Source organism: Gopherus flavomarginatus, chromosome 2 (genome assembly GCF_025201925.1).
Source record: "Gopherus flavomarginatus isolate rGopFla2 chromosome 2, rGopFla2.mat.asm, whole genome shotgun sequence".
Classification (NCBI taxonomy): Eukaryota; Metazoa; Chordata; order Testudines; family Testudinidae; genus Gopherus; species Gopherus flavomarginatus.
This window is the reverse complement of record NC_066618.1, coordinates 297,752,449-297,769,892: the sequence shown is the minus strand read 5'-3', so window position 1 is coordinate 297,769,892 and position 17,444 is coordinate 297,752,449. Positions and strand designations below refer to the sequence as shown.

The window sequence follows — 17,444 nt, the reverse complement described above, 5'->3', positions numbered from 1 at the left end:
CCCATTTTACAGAGTCTTGCAGTGTACCGTCGCTTTTGTGGTCCCTTACAGATCATTTATGAATATGTTGACTAGGACTGGGCCTAGTACAGAGCCCTAGGGCTTGGCAGCCCTACCATATGTGCTTTTGTCACCTGGCCTTTTTGAACCTGATCTTTATATAACACTTCCCTGAGCCACCAATGCATACGCCTGGTTATCCGAGGTTAGACTGAGAAGCATCTGCCCCATGTGTGGGTACAGAGCGTGCCCATTGGAGATGCAGTGACAAAATCTAGGCTTTGGTCTGTAGATTTTCTCATCTACTGCTAATTTTAACTCCCCTCCCCCATTTTTTTGGTAAGGTTCCAAGACACCAGGAAACAAAACCCAACGGGGTTGGTGGTGAGAACACAGCGTTCTCTGGAGATCTGGATGGTTCAGCTGAGGAAGTGGACGTTACAGCCAAAGGCATCATGAAAGGGGAAACCACTGAGCGGGAGCCAGGTTCATTCATCCCTGAGGGGCTCAGAGAGGAGAAACGAGTCAAAGACCGGAAAAGAAAAAGGGAAGAGGAAAAGGAGAGAGGGAGCAGGGAGTGGAAGGAAACAGAAGTGAGGAAGAAAGAGATCAAGGAGAAGGGGAAACGTGAACTAAAGGAAAGTAAAGGGGGTGTGAGTAAGAAAGAGGAACCTAAAAAGGAAAGGGAGGGAAAGGACCAGGAGAAGCGAGATGGTGCAGAGCCCAGCAAAGCCAAGGAGGAGAAGGGAATCACTGAAGCCATCTCCGGAAAAGACGAAGGGCTGGAGGAGATGGCAAGGCAAGAGGGTCGCCCTAGGTTGAAAAGAGCAAAGGAGCCCGAGCAGATGGAGAATGGGGATCATGCAGAGGGATTGGATGGGGGGGCTGGTGATCAAAGCGAAAAGCAAAAGCAAGGGAGTGAGACAGCAGGGGTGGCGGAGAACAGGGCCAATACAGGAGAGGGTGAAACACAGATGGAAAGAGGAAAGAACAGAACAGAAGACAAAGAAAGGGCAGAGGGAGAAGAGAAGCCTGCCCAATGGCCAGCAAGAGCAGCAGAGACTGAGGAGAAAAGGGAAGATAAAGACAGAGAGGGAGAGAAAAAGAATGTCAAAGCAAATAAGGAAGTGAAGGCAGGAAAGAACCACAAAGAGAGAGGGCAGGAAAAGAGGGAAGAAAAGATAAAGGAAGCGAAAAACAAGAGGGAGAAAAGGGAAGGAGAGAAGAACAAAGAGAGTGAAGAAAAGACGGGAAGGAAAAAATCGCAGAAGGACGAAAGGGTGGAAGATGAGCAAGAAATGGAAAGGGCAGAAGATGGGGCGATAGAAGAACAAGAGGGAAAGGATGAGAGAGAGAATGAGAAAAGGGATGATGTGGAGGAAGAGAGGAAAAGAAACAAGAGAATGAAGGATGAGGAGGAGGATGAACAAGAGGGAGGAGGATGGGAAAGGAATGGAAGAATGGGAGGTAAACAGGAAATGGAGGAAATGGAAAAGGAAGATGAGATGGAGAAAGATGAGACAAGGGAAACAAAGGAGAAACAAGGAAAGGAGGCGAACCAGGCCAAGAAAAAAAACAAGGAGAGAAAAGCAAAGGATGAAAATAAACGCACAGAAGAGAAGGGAAGAAAGAGCAAAGAGAAATCCAAGGAGGTGGAGAATGAGGGGGGATCGCGGAAAAGGAAAAGCAAAGAGGAAGGAGACAAGAAGAAAAACAAGAAATTAAAGAAGGAGGAAGATGAGAAGGAAAAGAAGAAAGAGGAAAACAAGTGGAAGTGGTAAGCTTTCGGTGGGTTACCAGAGTGTGCTGGGGTTTGACCTGGGGGGAGATGTTAGGGATTATAGAGCTAATGGAATTTTACACTGATCTTTTCAAATGTCAAAATATCAAATTTTATTAACTTTTTTTGGTGGAATTTTTCCCATTTTCCAACCAGCTACAGGGGAGGTCACATTATTTTTTTGGAAATCTCAAAACTTTTTGGATTTGGGACGGGGAGGGGGGAGAGGGAACAAAACAGGAAAAATGCATGGAGTTTTTTTTGCTAAATCTTTCCTTTTTTCTGACCAGCTTTACAGGGGGTTGGACTAGATGACCTCCTGAGGTCCCTTCCAACCCTGATAGTCTATGAAGCTATGAAAATACACCCATGCATGTACGCTCTAGACCAGTCGGTGTAATTTCAACCCATGGGCATCATCTCATTTGTTAATGCTGACGTGTTTGCCCCACTGCTTTAAGGCAAAAGAAAATGGTTAAAAATAAAAGGACAGTTTGCAAGATAGAGAGATCCTTATACTGTACCATATACACACAGCATGTTTAAAAAGCACCTGCGTTTATTGGTGTAGCCAGCAGATGTCACTGTATGCTGGAGTTTTGTCTCAGAAAGCTAGAATTCAGGTAGTTGGATCAGTGGTTTTCAATCTGTGGTCCACGAACCCCTGGGGGTCCCTACAATATGTCTAAGGGGTCCGCGAAAGGTTGTCATTCCCATAGAACCCTGGGGGTCCACAGACACTGTCTAAGATTTCCAAAGGGGTCCGCACCTCCATTTGAAAATGTTTAGGGGTTGGCAAATGAGAAAACCGCTGGGTTAGAAGATGGAGCCATCAGTTGGATGTTGTCAGGAATTTTTAACAAGTCCCACTGCGTTCCTGGCAGAGCTGACCAGTACTTCCCTCAGCAATAACTTAGCTGCAGTTCTTACATTATGTGGAGTCCAGCCCTGTTTTAAACGGTATAATTTGCATTGCCTCTTGGTATGGGGAATCTTATTTAGTGATTCTACCTCCTTGAGTGGAGGGTATATTTCAATTACTTGCTAGAGCTGAATGAGGTGCAGGGCTGCCCAGAGGATTGAGGGGGCCTGGGGCAAAGCAATTTTGGGGGCCCCTTCCCTTAAAAAGAGTTGCAATATTATAGAATACTATATTCTCATGGGGGCCCCTGTGGGGCCTGGGGCAAATTGCGCAACTTGCCCCACCCCCCCGGGTGGCTCTGATGAGGTGGTTGCATAGTAACTAGTTAGCTTAGCTTGCACCCTGTGGTCTCCACACCAACACACCGTCTGTGACTACATTTCCCAGGATGCTGTGCTGCCCTGGCATCGGATGAAGTCCAGCAACCTGCATATTGTTTTGATAGGAATTGCATTTCTTAACTTTTTTTTTTTAAATGACAAGTGCCAGTCTCTCAAAAGCAATGCCAAGCTGGAGGGACCTGCCTTTGCAGCTCAGCCCAGAGGGAGCTGTGTAGGAAGGTGATGAAACACTTCCACGTGAAAGGTCATGGGATGTGACTGAGCTGAGACTGCTGTTAGCATGTGGCTGGCTGCAGAGTGCCTGTCTCTTGCATGTGGTCGCTCCTACCCATGGAGCTGTCGTAGCAGCTTGTGCCATGTGACGTGACTGGATTTCGGGCATGTTTCCGTGTGGTGGGGTGCTGGTTAGACAAGCCGTGGATCATTTTCACCCCCATCCTGGCTGTGGGTGGCTCAGCAGCCTCCAGTCTTTGATACGTTGGCAGGTCAGTGCCGCTTGCGAGGGAATAGTGAGTGGCAGAGCCAGGTAAGGTGGGTGAGGTGAGATCTTTTATTGGACCAAGTTTCTGTTGGTGAGAGAGACGAGCTTTCAAGCTGCCCCGAGCTCTGCTCCAGGTCTGGGCACTGTACTCAGTGTCACAGCTAAATACAAGGTGTGGGATAGATTGTTTAGCATAAATACATATTTCCGGGGACCATTCATGGTGAAATGGCCTGTTAACACCCCTCCAGTCATAGGGGGGAAGGAGCTGGAGAGAAACAGCTGCGGAAGTTAGTTATTAGTGGGTTATAGATTGTTGTAATAAATCCAGCGTCTCTGTTCAGTCCATGATTTTTAGTGTTTAGCAAAGTTATGAATCTAAGCTCCCAGGTTCGTCTCCTGAAGGTGTTGTGCAGGTTTCCTTGGAGGATGAGGGACTGATGGATCGGTTATGGAATGATCGCTTTGGGAAATGTGATCTCCCACAGGTGATGTGTATTTGTCTTTTGGGTGTTCATTCAAGAGCATAGCAATTGTCTGGTTTCACCCACAGAGTTGCTATTTGGGCCCGTGGGGCCTGTGCTAATTTGGGGGTCCCCACAGGAGTGCTGAAACCTGGGTAGAAGGAGGGGGCACCGAAACTGTGACCCTGCCCCCTGCTCCTCTTGCCCCTGGCTAAACCAGGCAGAGGTAAGAGCTGCCCAGGGTGCCTGGGCCAATGTGAGGAGCCCTGGACCCTCCGCCTGCCCTGGGAGAGGGCCCGGGGGGCCCGAGAGCAGCCCCCAGCCAGTGTCCCTGCCTCGTGGGGTGTGCCGCCCAGGGCAGGTGAAGGGTCTGGGGCTCCCCCACGGCAGACCAGGCTCCTTGGGCAGCTCTTACCATGGTCTGGCTCCAGCTACTGGCCTGGAGGGGTGAGACCTCAGGGGGAAGAAGAGGAGCAGGAGGCAGGGCCCTGTGGCAAGGGGGCACCTTGGCCCACCTCAGCGCCCCCCACCCCTCCACTGGGAAGAATCTGGTGCCACTAGCAGGGGCTGCGCTTCATGGCGGGGGAGCTGATCACCTTGCCAGCTCCCTAGCTGTGAAGCCCAGCCCCTGCCGGTGTCACTCCGTGCCTGCTCAAGGCTTGAAGTTTGGGGGGCCAACGTGGTCCTCCTGCCCCCCAAAGTACACCCATGTTAAAAAGTGCACAGGCATGGCCTCCCACTTTTAAAAGTGGGGGGAGGACATGGCCCCCTTGGATCCCTGGTTCTGGTGCCCCTGGGCCCCCAAGGTCTGAGGGCTCAAATGTTCTTTGTGTCCAGGGCCCCAATAAATCTTAATCAACCTCTGTATGTGGGATATTTAGTGTACTGGCTGAGGTACACCACATGTTGTGATAAATGTGTGTAGGACTCCTGGATCTTGAAAGGTGCATTGTGGAAAGTGTTGGTCATTGCAAAACCTGCAGATAAACCTCCACGGCTGCATCTGTTGTTCTGGCAGAGCCTGGTGCCGCTTTGAGTTGGTGGGTCCAGGTCTGTGGGGAGGTTGCTTCTAAAGATGAGCTTTGGGGGGTGTTTGAAGGCCAGAAGAAGGGGTTCAGGAAAGATTTCTTTCAGGATCAGGACCCCACTGAGTGTGGGTTGTGTTACAGCAATACTGCATGCAAAGGCAGAATCACAGAATATCAGGGGTTGGAAGGGACCTCAGGAGGTCATCTAGTCCAACCCCCAGACAGATTTTTGCCTCAGATCCCTAAATGGCCCCCTCAAGGACTGAACTCACAACCCTGGGTTTAGCAGGCCAATGCTCAAACCACTGAGCTATCCCTCCCCCCACCAGGGTCAGGCGTTGGTGAAATTGTCAGTCTGGGGTAAATTAGGCATCTGTGCAGCGTCCGTCTGGATCATGTGAACCGTCCTCACAGCATGTCTATCAAAGGTTCAAATAGAGAGCTGCTTTGGGCCAGATCCTCAACTGGTGTAACTCAATGTAGTCCCATAATTCCTGGGTTCTTTAGACCGATTTTTGCCTTGATTGTCTTTTTGCAGACAGCAAACCTGCCGGTCTGATGTGTTCTTTCTCTTCCGTATTACAACCTCCAGGGGAGGGGAAAAGCTAAAATACTTTTTGCTCCCACTCAGAAAAGCGTGGAAGTTCTCAGCAGGTTTTGGGGGCCTCCTTCGTCATTTTGCTTGTTGTGCCAGGGTTTGGCAGGGCAGCGCGGAGCATGCTTCGGCTTCGCCAGTTTGCCTTGTGCGTGGCAATGTTTTGGCATGATGAGATGAGATGACAGCATGGTGTGATCCTTAGTCTGTCAAAATCCAAGGGCACAAAATGTGTCTATTCTCTAGATCGCCCTCAGCCCCAAACTCCCCTCAACTAATTTTTCTCAGAGATGTTTGTTGAAGGGTCTGCATTCACAGCTAGGGTTGCAGCGGTCTTAGAATCCCAGCTGATTAGCTGAGGGCGCAAAGTTGGTTAGCGTGAGGACTACACATGTGAGCACTACCGATCAGGGTGTCCTTGCCCTGGCAGCAGGCTATGGGAAGTGACTTCACTCCTGCTCTTGAGTGTAGATGTGTCATCTGTTTCAGTCGCACAGAATTGAAGCCAGCTGGGGACGGGAGGGGGCGCATAGCAGACAGCATAACCTCCGTCCCTCCACAGCTGCTGTGCAAGCCTGAGTCTATGTCCCAGCTCGTCAGCTGGAATTTTCAGTCCCCTTCCCAAGTCCTTGCTTGGAGGCTAATGCATTGGGGGTAAATAAAAGGTGAGTGCACAGATATCCTCCTGCAAGTGCTGCTGTTAGAGAAAACTGGGTCACGAAAGGAGCCATAAGTGTTATGCTGTGGCATTTAGGGGCTCTGCATAAAAACAACACTGCGGCCCCGTTTTTAATTATGTTAAATGTAGGGGTCTGGAAGTGAATATAACATGACTGGGTTGTCTCACAGTCTCCCTGCTCTCCACCGTATTGTGTTCAAGCCCCACACTGCTTATCCGCCCTCATCGCTTACCATGTACCCCCTTCACTCCGCTCCCCTCCATTCAACTGCTTCTCCCATCTCTATACCTTCTGTCTAGATGCTTGTGTCACTATGGTGTCGGAGCTCATCACTAGCCTCACCACCCCCTGTGAGGGAGCGCAGTATTATCCCCATTGCACAGATGGGGAAACGGAGGCACGGGCTGGCTTGAGTGACTTGCCCAAGGTCATATAGGGGGTCAGTGGCTGAGCTGGGAATTGGACTCATGTCTCCTGAGCACCCTGTCCACTAGAGCGAGACCATCCTCCCTAGCCTGGTTCCTTGCACACTATCCGTCTCCCTGTGGGGGTACCTTCCAGAGCTGATCCATAAGCCTCTGCTCCAATCTTTTCCTAAGACCCATTTCTCTCAGGATGCCTACAGAAGCTCACTGGTTCGGTCCCCACCGTGTCCTGGGATGGTGGTATCCCAAACGGAGCAGCAGGGAATTGCACATGCTGAGACGCTCCCTAACCATTCACGGTGCTTTTCTCTATAAGGTGGGAAGAGGAGAAGACAGACGATGGGGTGAAATGGAAACAGCTGGAGCACAAAGGCCCCTACTTCGCCCCTCTCTACGAGCCGCTCCCTGACGATGTCAAGTTCTATTACGATGGTGCGTTCTGTTTTCTTACAGATACTGCAAAACGTAGCAATATTCCTGACACAGTGCTGCTGATAAAATGGACTGAACAAAGAATACAGTTCGTCCGAAGCAGACTGTCGCTCGCTCTGAGATGAGAGCCTGTATTAACCAGTCTGTTCGGGTCCATGGGCCTGCAAGAGGCTAATTTTGCAGCCTTTCTGATTGCAGAACGTGGAGTTAAAACACCGACAGTTTTTAAAAAGCCAATGCATTTAGAGTAATCCTGGGCATTCAGAAATCATGAGTTTTTGCCCTGGTCCCCCTCCCCCCTTGGTTTGAAAATAGTGGAAGAAAAAAAGTTCTTTAAAATAAAATAATAAATGGTGAGGTTGTGAGAGGGGTACTTGCCTTACAGTACGTGAGCCTCTAGAGTTAATTTGCTTCATAGAATCATAGGCTATCAGGATTGGAAGAGACCTCAGGAGGTCATCTAGTCCAACCCCCTGCTCAAAGCAGGACCAACCCCCAACTAAATCACCCCAGCCAGGGCTTTGTCAAGCCTGACATTAAAAACCTCTAAGGATGGAGATTCCACCACCTCCCTAGGTAACCCATTCCAGTGCTTCACCACCCTCCTAGTGAAAAAGTTTTTCCTAATAGCCAACCTAGAGCTCCCCCACTGCAACTTGAAACCATTGCTCCTTGTTCTGTCATCTTCCACCACTGAGAACAGCTCAGCTCCATCCTCTTTGGAACCCCCGTTCAGGAAGCTGAAGGCTGCTATTAAATCCTCCCTCACTCTTCTCTTCTGCAGACTAAACAAGCCCAGTTCCCTCAGCCTCTCCTCGTAGATCATGTGCCCCAGCCCCCTGATCATTTTCGTTGCCCTCCGCTGGACTCTCTCCAATTTGTCCTCATCCCTTCTGTAGTGTGGGGACCAAAACTGGACACAATACTCCAGATGTGGCCTCACCAGTGCCAAAGAGGGGAATAATCACTTCCCTCCATCTGCTGGCAATGCTCCTACTAATACAATTCATGCTTTCAAGTGTTACTCCGCAGCCGGCTTGGATGGAGGGGGGATTAGAGCAGGTGGGTGACCAATGATGAAGCACACTGTGTTCCTGTACAGGCAAACCCGTGAAGTTGAATGTGGCCACAGAGGAAATTGCCACCTTCTATGCAAAAATGCTAGATCACGAATATACAACCAAGGAGATTTTCCAGAACAACTTCTTCCATGACTGGAGAAAGGTACCTGCTTTGTGGGCGCGTAGTCACTGCTCCTTGGCCATAAGAATGTATGTGGGGGTGGGGATGGAAGGCTGCGTCTCTAGGGGGCGGAACTGAGCTTGTGGTGCATGGCCTGTGGTGTCTGATAGAGATGGGGACGGTAAGGGGCGTGTTTGTGGGTGGGGCAGTAGAGGGAATGTGCCGTGAGGCGGCTTAGCATTTTCACATCCTTGCTTTTGTGCGTTTGAGTCAAGAGGTGTTTGTAGCGTCCCGGCCCGGACTGCTTCACGTTAGTTTTTGGGTATTAATTACCTAGGGTTTTTTAAAATATTCAATAGGAGGTGGTGTTAGATGAAAGGAGGAGAGGGCAGATGTGTGTGTGTGTGTGTGTGTGTGTGTGTGTGTGTGTGAACAGTGGTTGGGGGTATGAGCTGGATTAAGCCTTGTTATGGGCTGAGTTAAACCTCATTGAAACTGGTGTGTGAATGTGTCCTTCACTTAAGAGACAGTTAAGGGGTCATGTCTAAAACAAGGTGTAAGAGTCTGTCCAGAAGCTCGCACCGCGGGGGCAGAGGGTTTCACTGGGTTCTGTTCAGCCTGACTGCATGTCTTTGAGTGTGGAAAAACGTCGAGCTGGGGCCAGGTGAGGACCAGAGCGATTGAGGCAGAGAAAGAAAGCTTAGCAAGAGCCTATAAGCATGGTGTGACCCTGGGAGAAGCGTAGAGAGAGAGTTTGGGGTCTGGTATTGGCTAAAGAGGTGTAGGGCTGTAGGCAGAGAAGCTAGCCCGGGGTGGGCAAACTTTTTGGTCCGAGGGCCCCATTGGGGTTGCAAAACTGTGTGGAGGGTTGGGTAGGGAAGGCTGTGCCTCCCCAAACAGCCTGGCCCCCACCCCCTATGTACCTCCTCCTACTTCCTGCCCCCTAACTGCTCCCCTCAGAACCCCCAGCCCATCCAACCCTGCCCCCTTGTCCTCTAACCGCCCCCGGGACCCCACCCCCTATCCAACCCTCTGTTCCCCGTCCCCTGACCTCTATCCGCACATCCCTCTCAACAGTCCCCCTGAGACTCCCACACTTTATACAAACCCCCCGTTCCCCATCCCCTGACTGCCTCTACCAGAACCTACACCCCATCCAGCTACCCCCTGTCTGCCCCCCAGGACCCTCCACTCCTTATCCAACCCCCCAGCCCCGGCCCTCTTACCATGCTGCTCAGAGCAGCATGTCTGGCAGCCGCGCCACCCGGCCAGAGCCAGACACGCCGCCGCGCTTCCCTGCAGGAGCGCGCAACCCCGCCACCCAGAGTGGGAGAGGGGCCAGGGGCTCTCAAGTGGAACATCGCCAGGTTTCTGAGCTCTGACTAGCCGCTCAGGGGCAACAATATTTTATCATTCAGCAGCTAAACGTGAGAACTTCTCTGTTCTAGGAGAAAAATCTCACAGAACAGTGACTCCTCTCAGAGCAGGTATTATGTGCACCTGGCCACTGGTGATAATGCTTCCATGCCCAGCAACCCCACATAGATCGGGCTTGTGTGTGGGCCTGGCTTGGAATTTCTCCCGGTCTGCTCTGAGCTGTGATTTAGTGGTGCTGTTCCACGCCAGAGGGGGTTGCATTGCACGGGTGTATGAAGTGATCCCCACACACAGACTTGACATATTCAGTTTTTATTGGTAAATGGAGATTTCACCAAACATGTGCAATCCAAAGCAAAAATGTTCCCATCAGTAATTGAAATTTACAGATAGGCAAGGTAAGAAAAATACTGCTTGAGAACTTAGGAGAGTTTTGGTTTAAGGATATTTACTTTGTATGTTTTGACATTGAATGTTGACAGTTTCTGTTTGAACGGTTATAAAGTGTTAACTTTTTGAATCTCAGCAGCAGCTGTCATTAAATAATCATTGTTTGACCCCCCACGCACACAATCATGAAAGTTTAAATCAAGAAAAAATTGGACAAAATGATTAGAAATAAACATGGATATTATCCACTGAAATTATGAACAAATAAATTCTGTCAACCCTGCCTGTACACAGGCTCAGGCTTTCAAAAGTGGCCACTAGTTTTGAAAAATAAACTTTTCAGGTGCAGTTTAATCCTAGCCTTTGATTTCAGCATTGATAGCACAGCTGTAAAACTGCTGCTCAGCAGACTCTCCAGAAACCTAGGTTATTGTTCCCCCGTGCTTATCCCCAGTCATAAATGAGATTTGCCTACCTGTTCTCCAAGTCTCTTCTGGCTTTTGCTCAGGAAATGACCTCGGAGGAGCGGAAGAAGATAAAGCATCTGGAGAAGTGTGACTTCAAAGAGATGCACAAGTACTTTGTGGACAAGAATGAGGCCCGGAAAGCTTTGCCCAAAGAGGAGAAACAGGTTAGGATGCTGTTTCTAACGACTTCTGTGGATGGTTGGTAAATATTTAGTCTGGGTGTGAGTGGCTTAATTTCCTTATGGCAGCTTTTGTGCGTCACTCTATGCGATTGGAAAATGAATACTTCTGATTCAAAATCATGTATCTGTTACCTGGGTAGTAGTCTATAACCTCTTCCTGTTACCATCCTCCAGCCCTGCCCGTTTGTCACTCTCATTTGCTGCCTCTTGTCTTAAAGTAGGGCAGGGGAATACTTATTGCTCCACCCAGGCTCTGCCTGGAGGCCCTGCCCCTTCCCGAGGCTTCACCCAGGCTCTGCCTCTTCACGCCCTGCTCGCTGCCCTCTGCCCTCCCCTGAGTGCCTCCCGCCAGCCACCAAACAGCTGATTGATGACCCTGCTGAACAGCTCAGGCTGATGGGTGCAGCGCACCTCCATTTTTTTTTCTTTGGGTGCTTGAGACCCAGAGCACCCACGGAGTCAGTGCCTATGTCCTGTATGTGTACAGCCATGGATCATTTAATAATGTATCGATTAATAATGGTTCTGCCTCTTCCAGTCCCTCTGCTTCCAAAAAGAGAAGTTTGACTTATTTCCAGCCATTGGGTATCCTCTCACTGTCAGTGCTGTTGGTTGATTGCTGGCAGTCGATTTGAAACTCCATGGCAGGGGGCTGGTTTCTGATTCTTAAAGCTCTTGAATTTGTGAACCAACTTTCTTCCGGAAGACTGTGGGTAACAGTAGGTGCAGCACCGCGGGTAGCACCTGGGACCAGCGTTTTCACCATGGATTGTTTTTTAAATCAGAAACTGAAGGAGGAGGCAGATAAGATCCAGGAGGAGTATGGGTACTGCATCCTCGACGGGCATCGGGAGAAAATAGGTAACTTCAAAACCGAGCCCCCAGGGCTGTTCCGTGGACGTGGGGACCACCCTAAAATGGGCATGCTGAAGAAGAGGATCATGCCAGAGGACGTCATCATAAACTGTAGCAAGTGAGTGAGTTCCCATTAGCTAGAACTTAACTCTTCAGGCCAGATCCTCAGCTGGTGTCCATGGACTTTGCTCCATTAAAGGCCAACATTTTCTCCCTGGCGTTATCCTTGGCTGTATTCAAGTTGCTCTGCTACTCACCTGCTTCCAGCGGTGCTAGGTCACTGCTTTGCTCTACTGTTACTCCTGAAATGTAAATTCACATGGGACATCTTGAGCTTCCTCTTCTGAGGAGTTTTCCCCTTTCTACGTGACAGGTACATTTCACAGTCAAATCCTGCATAGATACAGATGAAGTGGCCAGGAGTAGCCAGTCAACTCCAATCTCACATCTGTCCAGGGATTTCTTATTAAAGCTTTGCCAAGGAGAAACTCATGGTGGGGTGCCCTCTATAGCTTCTTTGGGGGGTCTGAAGAAAGCGTGAGAGATTCGTTTCATACCCTGTCCCATCCCAAATCCTGTTTGTTTCTACCTTAGAAATATCAGGAATGCAGTTGTCAGTGTTATGCTTGTTGGAGGACTGCATGGAGGGCTGTGAGCTGCGGGTTGGAAACTTTCCGAGCCCTTCATTAAAGAGGGCAGGGTTAGCAAAGAATATTTCTTCCTTGGATTTGAGTTAAATAAGTGTTAATCCGATATTGTGCGGTTTGGGTAAAAAAGTCGTTTCCCCACTCCATGAGATTCAGTTTCTGGGTGTACCCAGTACCGTTAAATCCACTACTTTTCCAGTTGTTTCTAGTCTTCTGGGTAGAAGACCTGGATGTTTAATATTGTAACTGAGCAGAAAATCTCTTTACTCCTTTACAAGAACAAATCTTGCCTGTTAAAAAAGAAGCCATGGGGACTCAAGTCCATTTCTTTTCCCTTGGTTGGCGTTTCGTGTCATTAGCATTGGGTTGGTTTTGATTGGTCTTTGAACACAAGGGCCCAGGGAGTGGTCATAATTTTGTTTTGCATCCTCTCCACCCAACAGGGACTCTAAAACCCCCGAGCCTCCATCGGGTCACAAGTGGAAGGAAGTGCGCTGTGACAACACTGTCACATGGCTGGCTTCGTGGACTGAGAACATCCAGAACTCGATTAAGTACATCATGCTGAACCCAAGTTCCAAGCTAAAGGTGGGTGTGCTGTTCCTTGTCAGACCATCTGTTTGCCATTTGATTGACCCCTTTTATGCCACAGTCCACGTATGTGCCTGTAGAGGAGCAGTTGGCACAATCTTCTGTGCATATTTGTCCGGTGAGACTGTCAATGCATCGTGTGGCTACCCCGGTGACGTCACAAGCCTTGCGAGAAAAGCTAGAGTCTTTTGAAATTGGAAGGTTTTGCAGTTATGCCTCTGACTTTGGATTTGTATAGAAAGACCTTTTGTCTTAAAGAGAGGCCTAGTGGCCTAATGGATAGAGCACTGGACTGGGAATCAGGAGATTTGGGTTCTACCCCCGTCTCTGCCACTGAGCTGCCGGGAGAGCCCTTGTGAAATCTGGTCTTTTGCGTGCTTTTACCCTATACTATACAGATTTCATGGGGGGGGAGACCAGCATTTCTCAAATTGAGGGTCCTGACCCAAAAGTGAGTTGCAGGGAAGGTCACAAGGTTATTGTAGGGGGATTGCAGTATTGTCACTTACTTCAGAGCTGGGTAGCTGGAGAGTGGCGGCTGCTGACTGAGGGACCAGCTCAGCGAAGGCAGCAGTGCAGAAGTAAGAGTGGCAATATCATACCATGCTATCCTTCTGCATGGCTGCTGGTGACGGCTCTGCCTTCAGTGCTGGGCTTCCGGCCAGTAGCCACCACTCTCTGGCCACCCTGCTCTTAAGGTAGCACCACCGCCAGCAGCAGCGCAGAAGTAAGGGTAGCAGTACCGCAACCCCTCCTACAATAACCTTGCAACCCCCTCAAAACTCCTTTTTGGGTCAGGACCTCTACAATTACACCACCATGAAATTTCAGATTTAAATAGCTGAAAACATGAAATTTTCAATTTTTAAATCCTATGACTGTTAAATTGACCAAAATGGACCACGAATTTGCTAGGACCCTAGTTATAATGATGCACTAAGATGGGTAGAACATGGGGAGATTGTTCAGTTTTACAGTAATCCTGGCGATGATGGTTTTGATAGTCTAAATTGGCCCGTATTAGGCTTAATATTAGCAACATGCTTTGTTCTCCCTTTTTACTTTAAAAAAGGCAATTTAAATCTGGATATGTTCTACAAGTCCAACAGGAAGGTTAATAAACATGCACAATATCAAAGCTTTCATTGTAACGTTAACTCAGCTAGATTCCACTTAGGTTCACATCGAACAATCTGTTAGTAATCAAATACGATAGATGTGCAACGATGGAGAGTTAGTGCTTTATCATTGCTTGATTTATATTCCTAATAGCATGAGCTTCTTACAATAAGTACTGTGAAGTCAGTACTGGTTCAGTGCTTCTGCCATCAGGGGGCACCCAAACCATTCGTCCAAAAATTTTAGTTATTCCTCTTTAATTTGAGTGACATGGATAGATGATTTAAAAAAAAAAAAATCATCCGAACACTGAACAGTGTTTAGAACCTGGACAGTGTTCCTAATGATATTCTATCATCAAAGTAGGTCCAGTCTGGGACCAGGCAGTTTCCTTGTAAAGGGTTTTATTCCTGGAGCAGATTAGGAATTGTTCGACAAAACATTTTTGTTGGGAAAAGGCTGGTTTGTCAAAATCAAAAAATGTTCACGAGAAAGGATCTGCTTGATTTTTCTACACCAAAAAAAATATTATTATTATTACTTTTAATTGTTGAAATGAAAAACTCCGGTTTTCCGGCTCAAAAAAAGCTTTTCGCTTAGAAATTTAAGCTAACTCCTGTTGAGAAATGATGGTCAAAATCCAGACAGAATGTTTTGAAATGATTGAAATGAAATGGCTGGATTGACCTGAACCAATTATTTTTTTAAGATGTTTGATTGGTGAACATTTTAGATGTCGACTTTTTGTCCCAGCCCAGTATGGGAAATTTTTTGAATTATCACGAAATGTTTTGCAGGATGGAAAAGCAGTTTCTTCCCTAGCTCTGTTTATTAGCTGTGACAGTGGCTGGGTGACAATGGATGCTGTGCAGGGCAAGTGGAAACATCCATTTTTCCTTCCAGGGGGAGAAGGACTGGCAGAAATATGAAGTAGCCAGACGTTTAAAAGATGTAGTCGACAAGATCCGCTCTCAATACCGTGCAGACTGGAAATCCAGGGAGATGAAGAAACGGCAAAGATCCGTGGCCCTTTACTTCATTGACAAGGTGCTGGCTTGCTTCTCTGTCTTGTTGGGCTAGGTGTTTTCCTTGTAAAATTACTTTAGCTGAGCTACGTTCGCACTTGCTGGGAGCTGCGAGACGTGGGTTAGCCCATGAGTGGAAGCCACTCGTGGTCACAGAGAACGTGGAAGTGAATTGCAATGGGAAATGTCAGGAGCTGTCTGTGAAAGCAAGCTGGTGGTACAGGACCGTGTGGACGGTTACACACATTTCCTAGAAAACACAGCCCTGCCTGTGCTACCTCCCAACGCACGCTGATTTCCAGCGTGTGTGTGGTGCTTGTCGTGCCTGCTGCCACTTGCCCAGACGAATAAGCGATGCTGCATCCGCTGACGCCAGCATTCTTTGTTGTAAGGGTTATTTCAATGCTGCTGCTTGTGACAGTGAAGTCTTCTGTTGAAAACAGGGCTGTATTATCATTACAGCTTGTAAACGCAACTGAGCCTATGTCCTCTTCCGATATCCCTCCCCTGTGCCATCTAACCCCTGAACTATTTCCTGCCTCTCTCCGGCCTAGCTGAAGGCATAAGCATAATGATACTTGAATAGCAAGTGTCCTTGAGATGCATTCCTGCCAGGGTATTTCTGCACAGTTGGTCGAAGGGCTGTAAATATGAGCGTAAAGATGAATGATGGAGATGGAGCAAAGAAACTCAAGGGGCATTTAGAGTCTGTGGTGACTTGGGCTGTGCCGGCCCCTTGGTGGAAAGAAGTACACTGGGGCCTGGTCCACACTACAGCGTTAAATCGATTTAAACAGCGTTAAATCGATTTAACGCTGTACCCATCCACACTACAAGGCACTTTAAATCGATTTTAAGGGCTCTTAAAATCGATTTCTGTACTCCTCCTCAACGAGAGGAGTAACCCTAAAATCGATATTACTATATCGATTTAGGGTTAGTGTGGACGGAAATCGAAGTTATTGGTCTCATTCTTTTACTGAGCTACCCAGAGTGCACCGCTCCGGAAATCGATGGTAGCCCAGGACCATGGACGCACACCACCGAATTAATGTGCCCTAGTGTGGACGCGTAAAATCGATTTTATAAAACCAGTTTTATAAAACCGGTTTTAATAATTTCGATTTTATGCTGTAGTGTAGACGTGGCCAGTGTGTTTCTCACAGCATCGTAGCCTCTTTAGCACTGGTTTTGGGGGGAGGCGGTATATATTGGAAGATGAGGGGTTTCCATGCCTGCTCTGCTGTGTTCCTCCCAGCTGGCCCTGAGAGCCGGTAACGAGAAGGAAGAAGGGGAGACTGCAGACACGGTTGGCTGCTGCTCCCTGCGTGTTGAGCACATTAAGCTGCACCCAGAGCTGGACGGGCAGGAGCACGTTGTGGAGTTTGACTTCCTGGGGAAAGACTCGATCCGGTATTACAACAAAGTGCCTGTGGAGAAACCGGTGAGCAGTGCTGGGGCGGGGTTCGCATGCACTCCCACAGGTAGCTAATCGATCTGTGGTTTCTGTCCTTCTCTAGTCTCCCTAGTACCTAAGCGTCTCTCAATCTTTAGTGCATGTATTCTCCCAGCCCGCGGGTGAGGTAGGATAGCGTTATTATCGCCACTGTACACATGGGGAAACTGAGGCATGGTGGGACTAAATGACTCACCTCTGAATGCACAGGGGGACTGTATCAAAACAGAGACATGAACTCATGTCTCCCAACTCCAAGGCTAGTGTCTTAACCACTTGGCCATCCTTCCTATAAGAGCATAGGAACACCTGTGCTGGGTCAGACCAGTGGTCCATCTAGCCCAGCATGCTGTCTTCCAACAGTGGTCAGTGCCAGATGCTTTGGCGGAATGTACAAAACTGGGCAGTTTATCAAGTGATCTATTGCTCATTGTCCAGTCCCAGCTTCTGGCAGTCAGAGGTATAGGGACACCCAGAGCATGAGGTTGCGTCTCTGACCATCCTGGCTAATAGACCCTGACGGACTTATCCTCTATGAACTTACCTAATTCTTTTTTGAACCTAGTTGTACTTCTGGCCTTCACAACATCCTCTAGCAATGAGTTCCACAGGTTGACTGTGCACTGTGTGAATTACAACCTAATGTTTGTTTTAAACCTGATGCCTATTCATTTTATTGGATGACCCCCTGAGTCTTGTGTTTATGTGAAGGGGTAAAAAACACTTCCCTATTCACTCCTCCCCACTTGATAGACCTCTGTCATATGCCTCCGTAGCCGTCTCTTTTCTAAACTGAACGGTCCCAGTCTTATTAATCTCTCCCCATATGGAAGCTGTTCCATACCCCAATCATTTTTGTTGCCCTACTCTGCACCTTTTCCAATTCCAATACATCTTTTTTGAGATGCGACAACCAGAACTGCCTGCAGCATTCCAGGCGTGGGCATACAAGAGATTTTTATAGTGGCATTATGATATTTTCTATCTTTATGATGGTCTTATTTC

The 17,444-nt window shown here is 48.4% G+C and overlaps 1 protein-coding gene across 6 annotated transcripts in view; it reads left to right on the top strand.

Annotated features, from left to right (window-relative positions):
• The first annotated feature begins 575 nt into the window (after positions 1–575).
• TOP1MT (DNA topoisomerase I mitochondrial) overlaps positions 576–17,444 on the top strand; it is a 28,085-nt gene continuing 11,216 nt past the window's right edge. Inside the window, exons 1-9 of one of the 6 annotated variants that reach the window (XM_050940728.1) lie at positions 3,457–3,528; positions 3,930–4,012; positions 7,033–7,148; positions 8,251–8,372; positions 10,606–10,728; positions 11,532–11,719; positions 12,692–12,836; positions 14,862–15,005; positions 16,242–16,427. In XM_050940728.1, coding sequence (XP_050796685.1) covers positions 3,981–4,012; positions 7,033–7,148; positions 8,251–8,372; positions 10,606–10,728; positions 11,532–11,719; positions 12,692–12,836; positions 14,862–15,005; positions 16,242–16,427 — 1,056 coding nt within the window. In that variant the 5' untranslated portion in view covers positions 3,457–3,528; positions 3,930–3,980. Of the gene's footprint in view, positions 1,778–3,301; positions 3,575–3,929; positions 4,013–6,256; positions 6,277–7,032; positions 7,149–8,250; positions 8,373–10,605; positions 10,729–11,531; positions 11,720–12,691; positions 12,837–14,861; positions 15,006–16,241; positions 16,428–17,444 lie in introns of those variants that run through there. The other 5 variants (XM_050940726.1, XM_050940727.1, XM_050940729.1 and 2 more) reach the window with 5 other exon arrangements.